Raw genomic sequence first — 15,061 nt, forward strand, 5'->3', positions numbered from 1 at the left:
GAACAATAATGAATTAGGCCATTCAGCCCATCCAATCTGATCAACCATTTCATCATGGCTAATCCATTTTCCCTCTCAATCCTATTCTCCTGCCTTCTCCCCATAATCTTTCATGCCCTGACTAATTAAGAACCTATCAATCTCCACCTTGAATGCACACAGTGACTTGGCCTCCAGAGCCGTCTGTGGCAATGAATTCCACAGTTTATCTATAGGCAGAGGTTACACACCCACCACCGCACTCCCTGCTGTCTAGCATACTTATAATGCCTTTAATGGTTCCTAAGTGTTGTTATCAGCAATCCTGCAAACCAAGAGTGCGTGGCTTCAGTCAGTGATTCAAAAGCTCTCATGTGGATAATGCATTATTGACAAAGGGCGCGTCTGTTAAAACAATCACATGTGTGGAACCACGGAGAATTGCAGTCACTTTACGGTCTTAACCAGATCTTAGACAAGAAAATCTGCAGATGCTGGAGTACCCTGTTCACGTTCTATTGTCCTTCAGACCTTATGGCACAGTTCAAAAGAGCCCAATGTTCTCCTCACAGTCGACACATGAAGAAACTGCTGACTATTCTGTTCTTCTCTCTTTTTAGCACCTTGTTCTGTTGGACACAAGAATTGATTACAATATTTTGGGTTATTTCCTGATTGATGTACAGTATATTGGTGCTTGCTTTGATTCTACAAGGATTTGGTGCCACGTAGACTGGCAAGCAGGTCTGTTAGACTGCAAACAGCATGAACAATTTACTTTGAAATGAGTTTGGAAAGTGATACAGCGAGGAAAACTGGAAACTGGTTTTCCTGAGCCTCACCAAAGAACAGTGCTGGAGGTACCAGCGTGCAAATCCTGAAACCTGCTTCCTACTGTCGCCCCATTTAAAAGGTCAAAGCTGATTAAAGCTGTTCTCAGAAATAGAAACTGAAATTGCTGGAAACACGCAGCAGGTCGGGCAGAACCTGTGGGAAGAGGAATCGGGCTAATATCTCAGGTCTGGGACCAAAGTACTCACCTTTTGGGGATGCCATTCCTGCCGATGAGGTTTGCCAGCAATGGACAACACAGACGGAGAGGGTTGCAAGTTAGCTGGCTGCATGTTGTGAGCCTGTTGCCCCCTCCAGAAACATTCCTATGCCTCGTATTAAATTCAGATTTCAGAGCCCAGAACCCACTGGGTGCAGTGTAAATCCAGATGTGCTCAATTCACTCAGGGGATGTGGGTATGGGTAGCAGTCCATAGTCCTTACTTGACACAAGGAAATCTGCAGATGCTGAAAATTCAAGCAACTCACATCAAAATTGCTGGTGAACGCAGGAGGCCAGGCAGCATCCCTAGGAAGTGGTATAGTCGACGTTTCGGGCCGAGACCCTTCATCAGGAGAAACGGAAAGAAGAGATAGTAAGAGATTTGAAAGTGGGAGATCCAAAATGATAGGAGAAGACAGGAGGGGGAGGGATGGAGCCAAGAGCTGGATAGTGGATTGGCAAAAGGGATATGAGAGGATCATGGGACAGGAGGCCTCGGGAGAAAGAAAAGGGGGAGGGGAGAAAAACCCAGAGGATGGGCAAGGGGTATAGTGAGAGGACAGAGGGAGAAAAAGGAGAGAGAGAAGAAGAAAAAGAATGTGTGTATATAAATAAATAACGGATGGGGTACGAGGGGGAGGTGGGGCATTAGCGGAAGTTTGAGAAGTCAATGTTCATGCCATCAGGTTGGAGGCTACCCAGACGGAATATAAGGTGTTGTTCCTCCAACCTGAGTGTGGCTTCATCTTTACAGTAGAGGAGGCCGTGGATAGACATATCAGAATGGGAATGGGACGTGGAATTAAAATGTGTGGCCTTACTTGACACTTGGTTCTTTGACTGAGTTGCAAATAAGTTATATCAGGGGACAGTTCAAAAGCAACCATGATGATGCTGGTGTGCTGGAGACTACCTAATAAAGTGACCACTTTTGTAATGTGTGGTTATTTGAGTTACTGTCACCTTCCTGTCAGCTTGAACCAGTTTGACCATTCTCCTCTGACTTCTCCCATTAACAAGGCATTTTTGGCTATGGAACTAGCACTTACTAAATGTTTTCTTTTTGTTTCTCGCACCATGCTCTAAACTCCAGAGACCATTGTGCGTGAAAATCCCAGGAGATCTACAGTTTCTGAGATACTCAAACTACCCCGTCTGGCTCCAACAATCGTTCCTGGGTCAAAGTCACTTAGATCACATTTCTTCCCCCATTCTGATGTTTGGTCTGAACAACAACTGAACCGTTTGACCATGTCTGCATGTTTTTGTGCGTTGAGTTGCTGCCACATGATTGGCTGATTAGATATTTGCATTAATGAGCAATTGTACAGGTGTACCTAATAAAGTGGCCACTGAGTTTAATTTGCCACATGCACCCGGTTCTGTTGTACCAAGAGGAAACTAAACCACAGGGGTCGAAAATGTGCCCAAAGGGATACAATGGTATTAATATAAAAAATGATGTTACTTTCACCTCACCAGTGTCTCTAACTTGCCACACTGCTTGTCCAGTACCTCGTACTGGAAGAGCAGAAGTTACCTCTCAGCGATGATGGGGAAGACCAAAGCTGCTGTCTTCTGACCCAGTATTAACAAGATCTCTTACCACTGACCCTCATTCTTCTCCCAGGAATCTGCTGAGGTTTACCTATTCACTTTACAACTTAATGAGCTTTCAGTGATATGTCTGCTCCTGTGCCAAGGCTGGCTGTTTCAGTTGCTCAGCTCAGCTCCTGCCTTCCCTCATTGATTTCCAAACCCTTAGTCAAGCCAAAGTTCCACCTGGTCTTCAGTGGTCCAAAGGTCCCATGGCTGACTGCCATCCTCCACCTTACATAAACATGAGCTCATTTGGTCGTTTCATACCTCTCCGCTCAGCACAATGTGCTGCCTCGGAAATACTTTCCATTTTAAAGTTCTAATTTCTGCTTTCAGGTCTCTGTGGCTTCAGCCTTCCCCATCTCTACCCAACAAGATCTTTGTGCTACTTCCAGTTCTGACCACATTTTAATTCTTCTTCCTCTGTGACTTCAGCTGCCAGTACCTGATCTCAGACACTCTTTGAAACAAACTCTTTGAACCGGGAATTTGAGTATGAATCCTCATCTTTCCTTCAGTGGCTTGGTTTACTAATGTTGCTCACCTGATTGCTGACGTTCCTTAGAAAAGTCTTCGGCAATTTTTGTGGTTAAAGGTGCTATGTAAGTACAAGTTATTGTTGAGACTGGAGTGTTACATAAACCCAATAAACTAAGAATCTGGAATTCGATTCTGAAACTGCTAATGCAGGGTTTGGACTTGTGATCTTCCGGCCTACTACAAGTCTTTGGGATCACAGGTTCATTAGCTGAGCAACTGCACCACAAGACCAAACAGTTTCAGGATGCCCCGCTCCAGAAACATGCCTAAAGCCCACTAGTTCTAGAGTTTCACCCATTCCAGTGGCCCAACCTGATCCCAGGATGAATCTCCAACAACAAATTAGTTCAGATTTTGTGTGTGAGTTCTTCTCTGTGGCAGACTTAGCACATCCCTCAATCAGGCCTCAAGTGTGCAAGATGCTTGGGGGCTTGTGTTGCAGAAGCAGGGCTGACCGCAAAAACCTATAAAAACCGCTTCTGATCACTTGTCCTCGCTCTCCAACGTCACACCAGGTCAGGATGGGAAACTCATTACAGCCGGCAGCGGCAGTGTCGGTCGAAGCCAAGATACCTACAGTAATCAATTGCCATCATCAGTCTGTAGCATCGTATTTGGGGAGCTAATACAGGATAAATAAGACACAAGTGGCGGGGACAGAGAGCCACGTGAAATCCCTTTCCATCAGCTTACTGGTATTTTAGTGCGCCAGCTGCCGAGTGAGTTTACTAATCACAGTACGAAGCTTCGCTCTCGCTGCAGGGTGACGTTCCCTCTTTTCTTGTACAGCTGCGCAGACCAATTATTGCTCTGAGCAGGAAACTTTTACATGGCCTGAAAACTCTGTGGCACTTTAAATGTCTCCTTTGGTAATATGCATACTATGAATATCGAGATGAAAAATGAAAAATCACATACTTTTGATTTTAGACCATAAGACACAGGAGCAGAATTAGGCCATTTGACCCATCGAGTCTGCTCTGCCATTATATCATGGCTGATCCTTTTCCCCTCTCCTCAGCCCCACTCTCAGGTCTTCTCCCTGTAACCTTTGATGCTGTGTCCAATCAAAAATCTATCAATCTCCGCCTTAAATACATCCAACGACCTGGCCTCCACAGTTGCCTGTGATAATAAATTCCACAAATCCACCACCCTCTGGCTAAAGAGGATTCTCTGAATCTGTTTTAAATGGACACCCCTCTATCCTGAGGCTGTGCCCTCTTGTCCTAGACTCCCCCACCACGGGAAACATCTTTTTCACATCTGCTCTGTTTAGGCCTTCAACGTTCAAAAGGTTTCATTGAGATCCCCTCATCCTTCTAAATTCCAGCAAATACAAACCCAGAGCCATCAAACGTTCTTCATATGATAACCCTTTCATTCCCAGAGTCATCCTGTGAACCCTCTGCAATGCCAGCACATCTTTTAGATTAAGGTGCCCAAAACTTTTCACAATGCTCAAGGGGAGGCCTCACCAGTGCCTTATAAAACCTCAACATCACATCCCTGCTCTTATATTCTAGACCTCTTGAAATGATTGCTAACATTGCATTTGGCTTCCTTACCACCGACTCAACCTGCAAGTTAACCTTTAGGGTGTTCTACACAAGGACTCCCAATTCCCTTTGCATCTCAAGTCTTGGATTTCCTCCCCATTTGGAAAATAGTCTGCAGATTTATTTCTTCTACCAAAGTGCATGAGCATGGATTTTCCAATATTTAATTTATTAATTTAAGGGTATAATGAAATACAGGACAAAAAAGAAAATCTTGTACGTCTCATGAACTTTTTCTTCTCTGTCTTTATTACAAATCCATTGTCTGTAAACACTGTCCAGATTAATTGTGCATCCAGATGAAAGATACATCTTAATCCTCATTAGAATATCCAAATGTTTCATTTCTCATCTGTATCTGGACCTATAGTTGATTAAAATCATAAGACTGGATCCACATTCGCAGTCAGCAACAGAAGGTTGAAATGTTCCAACGATGTCAACAAGACTTGACGGCTCTTCAAATTCTTCATTTCCAAGTACATAGTTCAACATGTCAATGACAAATTTGAAATTGCAGCCACATTATGATATTTTTGAGGCAATGTTTTCATTGTAGTTTGTAACAGTAGTTGAGTAAGAAAATTCCAGCCGTGCGGAAACAAAGGCTATGTGCGTGGGAGCATTTTAGTTACTGCGCGGCTGCGCACTGGTGCAGCATAGAGGGAACAGTGCTACAGGGAGAACTCGCCAAACTCGTATCCTGGTCGCAATAACAACAGCAACTTGCATTTATATGGTTTCTTTAATGTAGTAAAATACCCTAAAGCACTTCACAGAGTATAAGTTCTGAACGTGCATATGCGTGGACATAATAGAGTTATGGCATGAACATCAACTTTCTCCTCCTGGTATTTTTTTTTCTTTTCCTTCCCCCTCCCCTCTTCTTTTTCCCTCTCTGGCCCTTTACCTCTTCTCACCTGCCTATCACTTCTCCCTGGATCACCTCTTCCTTCTCTTTCTCCTATGGTCCACTCTCCTCTCCTATCACATTCCTTCTTCTCCAGCCTTTTATCTATCCTACCCACCTGACTTCACCTAGCTCCTTCTAGTTATCTTGCTTCCCCTCCCCCCACCCACCTTTTTATTCTGGTGTCTTCCTTCTTCCCTTCCAGTCCCGATGAAGGGTCTCGGCCCGAAACGTCGACTATTTACTGATTCCCACAGATGCTGCCTGACTTGCTGGGTTCCTCCAGAATTTTGTGTGTGTTGCTTCGTGTTTCCAGTAGCTGCAGACTTTCTCGTCTTTATAATGGAGTTTAATTTATTCTACTCTCTACTCATCGTGTCACTGAGTCACAATGGCTACTTCAAAACAGGAACATAACCTGTTACTTCCATCACTGACAAGGTATAAGGCACGTACCCTCCACGTTCCCTCCAACTCATACATTGTCCTGTCTGGTACCACTGGTCTTTCATTGCCACTTACTCAGGAGGTTCACCATCACTTTCTTAAAGGCAATAAATGCCGTCTAGAGTTTGGTATGAAGCCCAAATCACAAAGAGGATTTATTTTATCAATTGGTAAAGATGGTCAACAGTCAAATAATGTACTGTTTGAGCTCATGAATGAATAATAGGCCTTTTAGCAGAGTACCAGAGGGTGACAGATTCTATGGAACTTTAGACCGTGCAAGTAGTCGATGCCTTCAGGAAAGGAGAAGAAAGAAAATCAGTGCCATGTTCTTCCCTAATTTGTGAATAAATTTGAGGATTGAGTGTGGTGGTATAATGATTCATTTGTTCCTCTTGTCTGTAGGATTATGTCGTCAATGAGCAAGCTGCCCAGCGAGCTCGCTGGGAAGACGCTTCAAGGCAAACCGTCAAGGAAACAACTAAACCTTGTCCCAAATGTCAAGTACCAGTGGAGAAGAATGGTCTGTACCAGCTGTAATATTGAGCAGACTCGATAATAGTGTGATCTTGAACAATGATTAACACTAAATACCTTTTACAGGAATAAAAGATCTTCAGATATTGTCATAGGGGGGAAATACTGCAAAAATGAATCAATAAACTATTGATAATTACTGACAATCCAGGGTACAAATTAACAAGCCAACCTGTTAACAAGCAGTCTAGGCTTTTTACAGTTCCCCTGCTGCTGGTCCTTAACTGTGAGAAACTGACATGAAATTTATCATTATAAACTCGAATAAAACTGATGAACTTGCAATATAAAGGGGAACCTGTCTGGGGTTGGTATTGAGGTGGGTTATTGAATACAATGGATGAATGCCATTTCTGTGATTTACCAGTGTGACTGCCAGTTCATGATGCTCCCCTGGGATCTCAGACGTGGAACTTTACTGCATAATACAGGCCCTTCAGTTCATTATGTTGTGCCGACCTTTTAACCTACTCTGAGATCAATCTAACCCTTCTGTCCTACGTAGCCCCCCCCCATCTTTCTATTGTCTATTTCCCTATCTAAGAGTTTCTTTTATGTCCCTAATGTATCTGTCACGCACCCACCACTCTCTGTGTAAAGAATCTCTGCCAGTTATAGCGGGAGGTTGGAAATAACCATGGAAACTCTGCACTAACCTCTTCTTCCACATCTCAGCTTCACCTGACTTGGGAAAAATGGTGCATTTGAAGGGAGTGATATCCCTTAGCAGATTTGTTCACTCCCTCATTTATTTGGAAGGCACGCTACTGGCGTGCTGCTTCTTCGCTCTCTGCAAAGGACACAGGGACAGAGTGAAACTACTCATTCCCTCGAGGCTATTCCATCCTTCAGATGTTTCCGTGTTTTAATTATATCTCCCTGCCTTGGTCATGTACGATATGGGATACATGACCAAAGCACGCCAATCAAGAATCCAGTAATCTCCCTGTCAATGTTTTCACTCAGCAAGCCTCAGGAGGAAGGAGTTCTTAATTTCCACTCTCTGGGTAACAAGAGAGCTACTGTATGGATGGTGGTGAACCCAGGTGCGGAGTAAGGCTTAGAATTAACTCAGACTCAAAATAAACAAGACAACACAAACAACATCTGAAGATGAAATCACAAACAGAAGAACTAGAAATGGAACTCCTACGATTGAGCACAGAGTGCTCAGCACGAGGCCTTTAATTATAGACTATCCATGAAGGAATGTGGCAGGCAGTAATTGGCAGCCTGAGTCTTAAAGGGACGGCAGCAGCTAACCAAACTCCGGGGAATTGGAATGCCAAAACTTGGATGCCTGCCGCTGTTCAGTCAGGACCATGACAATCTGTTGTGTGAGGTGGTGCTTTCTGTAATCAACCAATGGCATTGTGGTTGTTTTAAAGTAATGATTTGGAGTTAGCATCTCCATCTACTCCATCAGGTTGTTAAATCATTTCCAGGGTTGTCCAGCTAATTCGCCGTAGATTAGGGATTGAATAATGGTGTATGCGATCTTTCCGAATTATCTAACCCATTTAGTCGCAATATCAGTCTGGTCGGATGTGGGATAGATCAGAACTATTCATTTATAAGATCTCAAATTGGTAGCTGCTACAAAATAATGTAAACAGTTGTTAACTTAAATATTTCACAGCAGATGACCTTGTATGTAGATGCTATGCGATCTAAAAAGTCATCCAGGGTCTGAGAGTTCAACGCCAACCATAACAAGTGTGAGACTAATTTTAGTAATTTTTAGTATTTATAGGAAAAATAGATGACAGGTTGCCATTTTGTTATACATGCTCAATTAACTCACTATCCCCTTGACCAAAGCAAGTCTGCCATACCCTGCCAGTGTGAGAGACAAAATGATATTGTCTGTTGATGCTCTCAGAGGTGGCTGTAGCATTCAATGGCAATAACCCAAGGTAAGATTGGACTCATGCAAGTTCGCCCGGCAAAGACTTCATCAATTTATAAACACAAGAGATTCAGCAGATGCTGGGAAACCACAGCAACACACAAAATGCTGGAGGAACTCAACAAGTCAGGCAGTATCTATGGGTAGTTTCCAACCTGACAGCATGAACATTGATTTCTCTAACTTCTGGTCATTTTTCCACCCTCCCCTTTCTCTCTTTTTCAATTCCCCATTCTCATTCCCTGCTCACTCCTCTTCTCCTCACCTGCCATCACCACCCTCTGGTGACCCTCCTCCTTTCCTTTCTCCCATGGCCCACTCTCCTCTCTATCAGATTCCTTCTCCTTCAGCCCTTTACCTTCCACCTATCACCTTCTGACTTCATCCATCACCACCACCACCATCTTATTCTGGTTTCTTCCACATTCATTTCTTGTCCTGATGAAGGGTCTCGGCCTGAAACTTTGACTCTTTATTCCCCCCAGTAGATGCGACCTGTCGTACTGAGTTCCCCCAGCATTTCATATGCTGTTTCCTCAACTTCTCCCCTGGCCAAGATGTCTCTGTACAGGACAATTTGCATCACAATGCGGAAAGTAGCTGTGGTATCTCCATAACAAACAGGACAAATGAAATCAACTCTCCGAGCAACCTCCCTCGTCTTTGAATGGAAGACCCATCAGTGGTACCTTCAAATGACACTGCTCTGTCTTGTTTCCCAGATACCAATTTGTTCCAAACCTCAGCACAACTTAGAACCTACTGAATGCCCTGAGGAGAGGTGAGAGTAAAAGTATGGTGGCCAATAGACAATAGACAATAGGTGCAGGAGTAGGCCATTCAGCCCTTCGAGCCAGCATCACCATTCACTGTGATCATGGCTGATCATCCACAATCAGTACCCTTTTCCTGCTTTCTCCCCATATCCCTTCACTCCGCTATCTTTAAGAGCTCTATCTAACTCTTTTTTGAAAGAATCCAGAGAAGTGGCCTCCACTGCCTTCTGAGGCAGAGCATTGCACAGAACCACAACCCTCTGTGTGAAAAAGTTTTTCCTCAACTCCGTTCTACATTGTCTACCGTTTTTCTTAAACTGTGGCCTCTGGTTCTGGACTCCCCCAACATCGGGAACATGTTTCCTGCCTCTAGCGTGTCCAATCCCTTAATAATCTTATATGTTTCAATCAGATCCCCTCTCATCCTTCTAAATTCCAGTGTATACAACTCCAGTCGCTCCAATCTTTCAACATATGACAGTCCCGCCATCCCGGGAATTAACCTCGTGAACCTACGCTGCACTCCCTCAATAGCTAGAGTGTCCTTCCTCAAATTTGGAGACCAAAACTGTACACAATATTCCAGGTGTGGTCTCACCAGGGCCCTGTACAACTGCAGAAGGACCTCTTTGCTCCTATACTCAATTCCCCTTGTTATGAAGGCCAGCATGCCATTAGCTTTCTTCACTGCCTGCTGTACCTGCATGCTTACTTTCAGTGACTGATGAACAGGGACATCTAGATCTCATTGTGCTTCCCCTTTTCCTAACTTGACACCATTCAGATAGTAATCTGCCTTCCTGTTCTTGCCACCAAAGTGCATAACCTCTCATTTATCCACATTAAACTGCATCTACCATGGATCTGCCCACTCACCCAACCTGTCCAAGTCACCCTACATTCTCATAACATCCTCCTCACATTTCACACTGCCACCCAGCTTTGTGTCATCTGCAAATTTGCTAATGTTACTTTTAATCCCTTCATCTAAATCATTAATATATATTGTAAATAGCTGCGGTCCCAGCACCGAGCCTTGCGATACCCCACTAGTCACTGCCTGCCATTCTGAAAAGGACCCATTAATCCCTATTCTTTGTTTCCTGTCTGCCAACCAATTTTCTATCCATGTCAGTACCCTACCCCCAATACCATTTGCTCTAATTTTTCACACTAACCTCCTGTGTGGGACCTTATCAAAGGCTTTCTGAAAGTCGAGGTACACTACATCCACTGGCTTTCCCATGTCCATTTTCATAGTTACATTCTCAAAAAATTCCAGAAGATTAGCCAAGCATGAATTCCCCTTCATAAATCCATGCTGACTCGGACCTATCCTGCCACTGCTATCCAAATATGCCGCTATTACATCTTTTATAATTGATTCCAGCATCTTCCCCACCACTGATGTCAGACTAACTGGTCTATAATTGCCCGTTTTCTCTCTCCCTCCTTTCTTAAAAAGTGGGATAACATCAGCTACCCTCCAATCCGCAGGAACTGATCCTGAATCTATAGAACATTGGAAAATGATTACCAATGCGATCACAATTTCTACAGCCACCTCCTTAAGTACCCTGGGATGCAGACCATCAGGCCCTGGGGATTTATCAACCTTCAGTCTCATCAGTTTACCCAACACCATTTTGTGCCTGATGCGAATTTCCTTCGGTTCCTCTGTTACCCTAAGTCCTCTGGCCACTATTACATCTGTGAGATTGTTTGTGTCTTCCCTAGTGAAGACAGATCCAAAGTACCTGTTCAGCTCGTCTGCCATTTCCTTGTTCCCCATCATAATTTCACCTGTTTCTGTCTTCAAGGGCCCAACTTTGATCTTAACTAATTTTTCCCCCTTCACATACCTAAAGAAGCTTTTACTATCCTCCTTTATATTCTTGGCTAGCTTACCTTCGGACCTCATCTTTTCCCCCTGTATTGCCTTTTTAGTTATCTTCTGTTGCTCCTTAAAAGTCTCCTAATCCTCTGGCTTCCCACTCATCCTTGCTATGTTATACTTCCTCTGTTTTATTTTTATACTGTCCTTGACTTCCCTTGTCATCCACGGTCGTCCCTTACTCCCCTTAGAACCTTTCTTCCTCTTTGGAATGAACTGATCCTGCACCTTCTGTATTATTCCCAGAAATACCTGCCATTGTTGTTCCACTGTCATCCCTGCTAGGGTATCTTTCCTGCAAACTTTGGCCAGCTCCTCCCTCATGGGTCCATAGTCCACTTTGTTCAACTGTAATACTGACACTTCCGATCTTCCCTTCTCCCTCTCAAATTGTAGATTAAAACTTATCATATTATGGTTGCTACCTCCTAATGGCTCCTTTACTTCGAGTTCCCTTATCAAATCTGGCTCACTACACAACACTAAATCCAGAATTGCCTTCTCCCTGGTAGGCTCTAATACAAGCTGCTCTAAGAAACCATCTCTGAGGCACTCCACAAACTCCCTTTCTTGGGGTCCAGTACCAACCTGATTTTCCCAGTCTACCTGTGAAAATTTTCACAGTGGCCAATAGTGATCAAAGAAAAGCACATAAATGCAATTTCAAAGTATCACTTTGAGGAGAAATTCAAAATCAAAGTAAATTTATTATCAAATTATGTGTATGTCACCATATACTACCCTGAGATTCATTTTCTTGCAGGCATTCTCCGGAAGTAAAAAATTAAAATAGAATTTATGACAAACTACATAAACAAAAACTGACAAAGAATCAATGTGCAAAAGAGGACAAATCGTGCAAATAGTAAATAAATAAGACTGAGACTATGAGCTATAGAGTCATTGAAAGTGAGTCTGTAGGTTGTGAAATCCATTCAGAGTTGAGGTGAGTGAAGTGATCCACAGTGGTTGTTGAGCCTGATGGTTGAAGGGTAATAACTGTTCCTGAACCTGGTGGTGTGGGACCTGTGGCTCCTGTACCTTCTGCCCAATGGTGGTAGCAGCAAGAGAGCATGGCCTGGATGATGGAGGTTCTTGATGGTGGATGCTACTTTCTTGTGGCAGTGTTCCTCAGGGAAGCTTCCGAAGAGTGGTTATCTTTGGCTGTTATCTGCTTCCTTGTCCCTCTTGTGGAAGTGTCCCACCTAGGAGTCTAACACTGTTTGTACTATTTCTCCCACCCTGGGACTCTCAGGAGACTGAAACCTTTCCACCTTTATGCTTTGCTTTGCATCCAAAAACTGTACAGTCCTTACTAGGAATGAAAATATGCTGCCTCCCCCCACCCATCTGTTGACTTTAATATCACCTAGTTAATATTACCGTTGTACTTGACCTACAAGCCTGACAATGTGTTTCCTTGTGACAGGAGGCTGTATGCACATGAGCTGTCCCAGGGCCCCATGCCAGTTTCAGTGGTGCTGGCTGTGTGGCCGGGAATGGAATCGCGACTGCATGGGAGACCACTGGTTCGAGTAAGCAGCACGGCAACCAGAGAAACTTCAGAGGCGAGAGACAGGTGGAAGATGTGGATTCAACCAAGCCCTGTTGCCTGTTGATATTCAACGCCATTTTTATTATTTGGGTAGAAATATTCTAGAGGTTCAAAATGGTACAAGTCTTGTTTATGCTCCATATCCTCCAGCTATCCCACCTCCCTCCATCACTCTAATTAATTCTAATAAAGCCCCTCCTAATTTCATACAAGCTTATTTGATCTTTCCTAACGCTGCACCTCTCAGATCTCCTGAGATTGTCCTGCTTGCCCATGTAAAGAGAACCTTCTTCCAGAGGGCAGAATAAGAACATCCCTCCACGCAAATAAAGTTGACTAAGTGCACAAAGCAGTCATCACATTTTGACAGTCACAGCAAGGGCTTCATGGGGTAGTGTTTCTTTAAACCAGACGTATTCCATACTCTGTACTTAAGTGATAGTTAAATGTACCCTAGCATACTTTGAGGATTAGCAGGTTGCCTTTTGGCTGGAATTTATTGTATCAAGCAAACTTCAGCATTTTCCAATTTGCCTCGCATGTCCACAGAGATCTGCACATTTAAACAAGACACCTGGACTCCTCTGATTTATAAACTGCAACTGCATTTATAGAATTATGTGCTGATGTTGACTATTTCCTCACACTCAGGCGCCAGTCGTCTCCATTAGTGGCCTAATTTTGAATCGTCTTTGAACAGAAACTGTTTCAATGTACTAAATAGAACTGCAGAGCCAAAACTAATAAGGGTGTGGGCACAAATGAATCATTGATCTTTCTAGATCATAGAATTAATGTGGGCCGTTGGGTTTGTTACTGTCTTCTGATCTTGTTTGGCCTTTTAGTTTCCAATTCCATGATAAAAGCTTTCTGCCTCACAGCTGTTGTCACTTGCAGCAAGTTTTGGGAGAATTTTCCTCATGCTGCTTTTGAAATTTAGTGAGTTGTCCCATTTCTAAATCAGGTTGGTCTGTTCTGAGTAGTCATATATCCAAAGAGTGCTGTCAGTCAGCAGTTGAAGTGGATTTGCTGTTGTCTATGGGGCTGACAATAGCAAGCCTGTGAATTAAACCTGGGCCATGGAATAGCTTTATCCAGACCTTGCAGATGTTTCCAACGACGTTTGTAAAAACAGTATGGCCACAGGGTGAAAGGAAGCCTCTTGGCCCATTGAGCCCATACTAAGAACAATCCAGCTGCTCTCACTCCCCAAAACACTACAAATTCTTTCCTTTCAGTTTTGCAGCAAGCACCTTCAGTCTCATGCCTCAGGCTTGTTTGCTGCAGCAGTCCAGGAGGGGAGATGCCAGAGGTGGTGGTACACCAAAGTGATGCACAGCTGCACCATGGGAGTTTGACTGGGCACACACAGTAAGACAGCCACAGTTAACTATAAGGTTGGATGCATCACTGTCAGGGCTCTCTCTTATCCTTACCCATCCTTTCTTTTACTCTATTGCACTTTCAATACCTCCTTTGACAATGAATAAGCACTTTCTCTGGGAAACTCCTGCATCTCTACTCACCATCTCTCCATAGTGATGGGGTAGACAGGTGAGATGCCAGCAGTGGGGAGAGGGACAGTAAAGGTGAAGCCACTGTGGATTGGATGTACTTGGACCTGAGCAGTTTATAAAGTACTTGCAACACATGCAAAATGTTTTTACATGGTGGCATGGGCCTCTTAAAATTGACATTTTGTTGAACCAGGTTGTTGATTAATTAGGGAAATAAATGCTACATGAAACATTTTTCATCATTTTCATTTAATAAGTTTGTCCTATTGTTTTTCTTGACTTTGAAAAGTAGTGCCATCATTTGAGTTCAGTATGATGTTCTCTAAAGGGGTTATTCCTTTAATGGAGAACACCAGTGAGTGACTCTGTTTAACGTGGGGAGGCTGATGCCTGGGCAGCAACCTCACAGTCCTTGACTGATCAGGGTCAGGGGGTTTACAGGGTATGGACTGAAAGATAACTGGAGATCATTCACTCCACATTCATCATCTTCTGCCAGCTCCAGTGTTGAGGTCTTCATTAGTTCCATTCCCAAAAGGAGAAGATGACATGCATGATCTAAAGTCTATTAGAAGAGAAAAGTGCTATGAGCATTAAGGTAAGACCCACCAAGAGTGTGTGAAGTAGCTCCCCCAGGGGTCATTATTTTTAACTAGAGTTGTCATAGAAAAATAGAAAGACTGGGTATTTTTGAAATGCAAAAGGATTGAATGGTGCTGGTGTTCCGGGAGCACTGGATAACCTTTTACAAGAATGATAGAATGTTACTCCTACTCCTGCTCCTG

General features: G+C 43.6%; 1 protein-coding gene across 7 annotated transcripts in view; it reads left to right on the top strand.

The window, feature by feature from the left end:
- Nucleotides 1–14,494, top strand: part of prkn (parkin RBR E3 ubiquitin protein ligase) — a 1,184,373-nt gene extending 1,169,879 nt beyond the window's left edge. For 5 of the 7 annotated variants that reach the window (XM_072265746.1, XM_072265747.1, XM_072265749.1 and 2 more), the window contains 2 exons: nt 6,494–6,611; nt 12,634–14,494. In XM_072265746.1, the coding sequence (XP_072121847.1) occupies nt 6,494–6,611; nt 12,634–12,743 (228 nt within the window). In that variant the 3' untranslated portion in view covers nt 12,744–14,494. The remainder of the gene's footprint in view (nt 1–6,493; nt 6,612–12,633) is intronic. The other 2 variants (XM_072265748.1, XM_072265752.1) reach the window with 1 other exon arrangement.
- Nucleotides 14,495–15,061: the final 567 nt, after the last annotated feature.

Source organism: Mobula birostris, chromosome 8 (assembly GCF_030028105.1).
Source record: "Mobula birostris isolate sMobBir1 chromosome 8, sMobBir1.hap1, whole genome shotgun sequence".
Classification (NCBI taxonomy): domain Eukaryota; kingdom Metazoa; phylum Chordata; class Chondrichthyes; order Myliobatiformes; family Myliobatidae; genus Mobula; species Mobula birostris.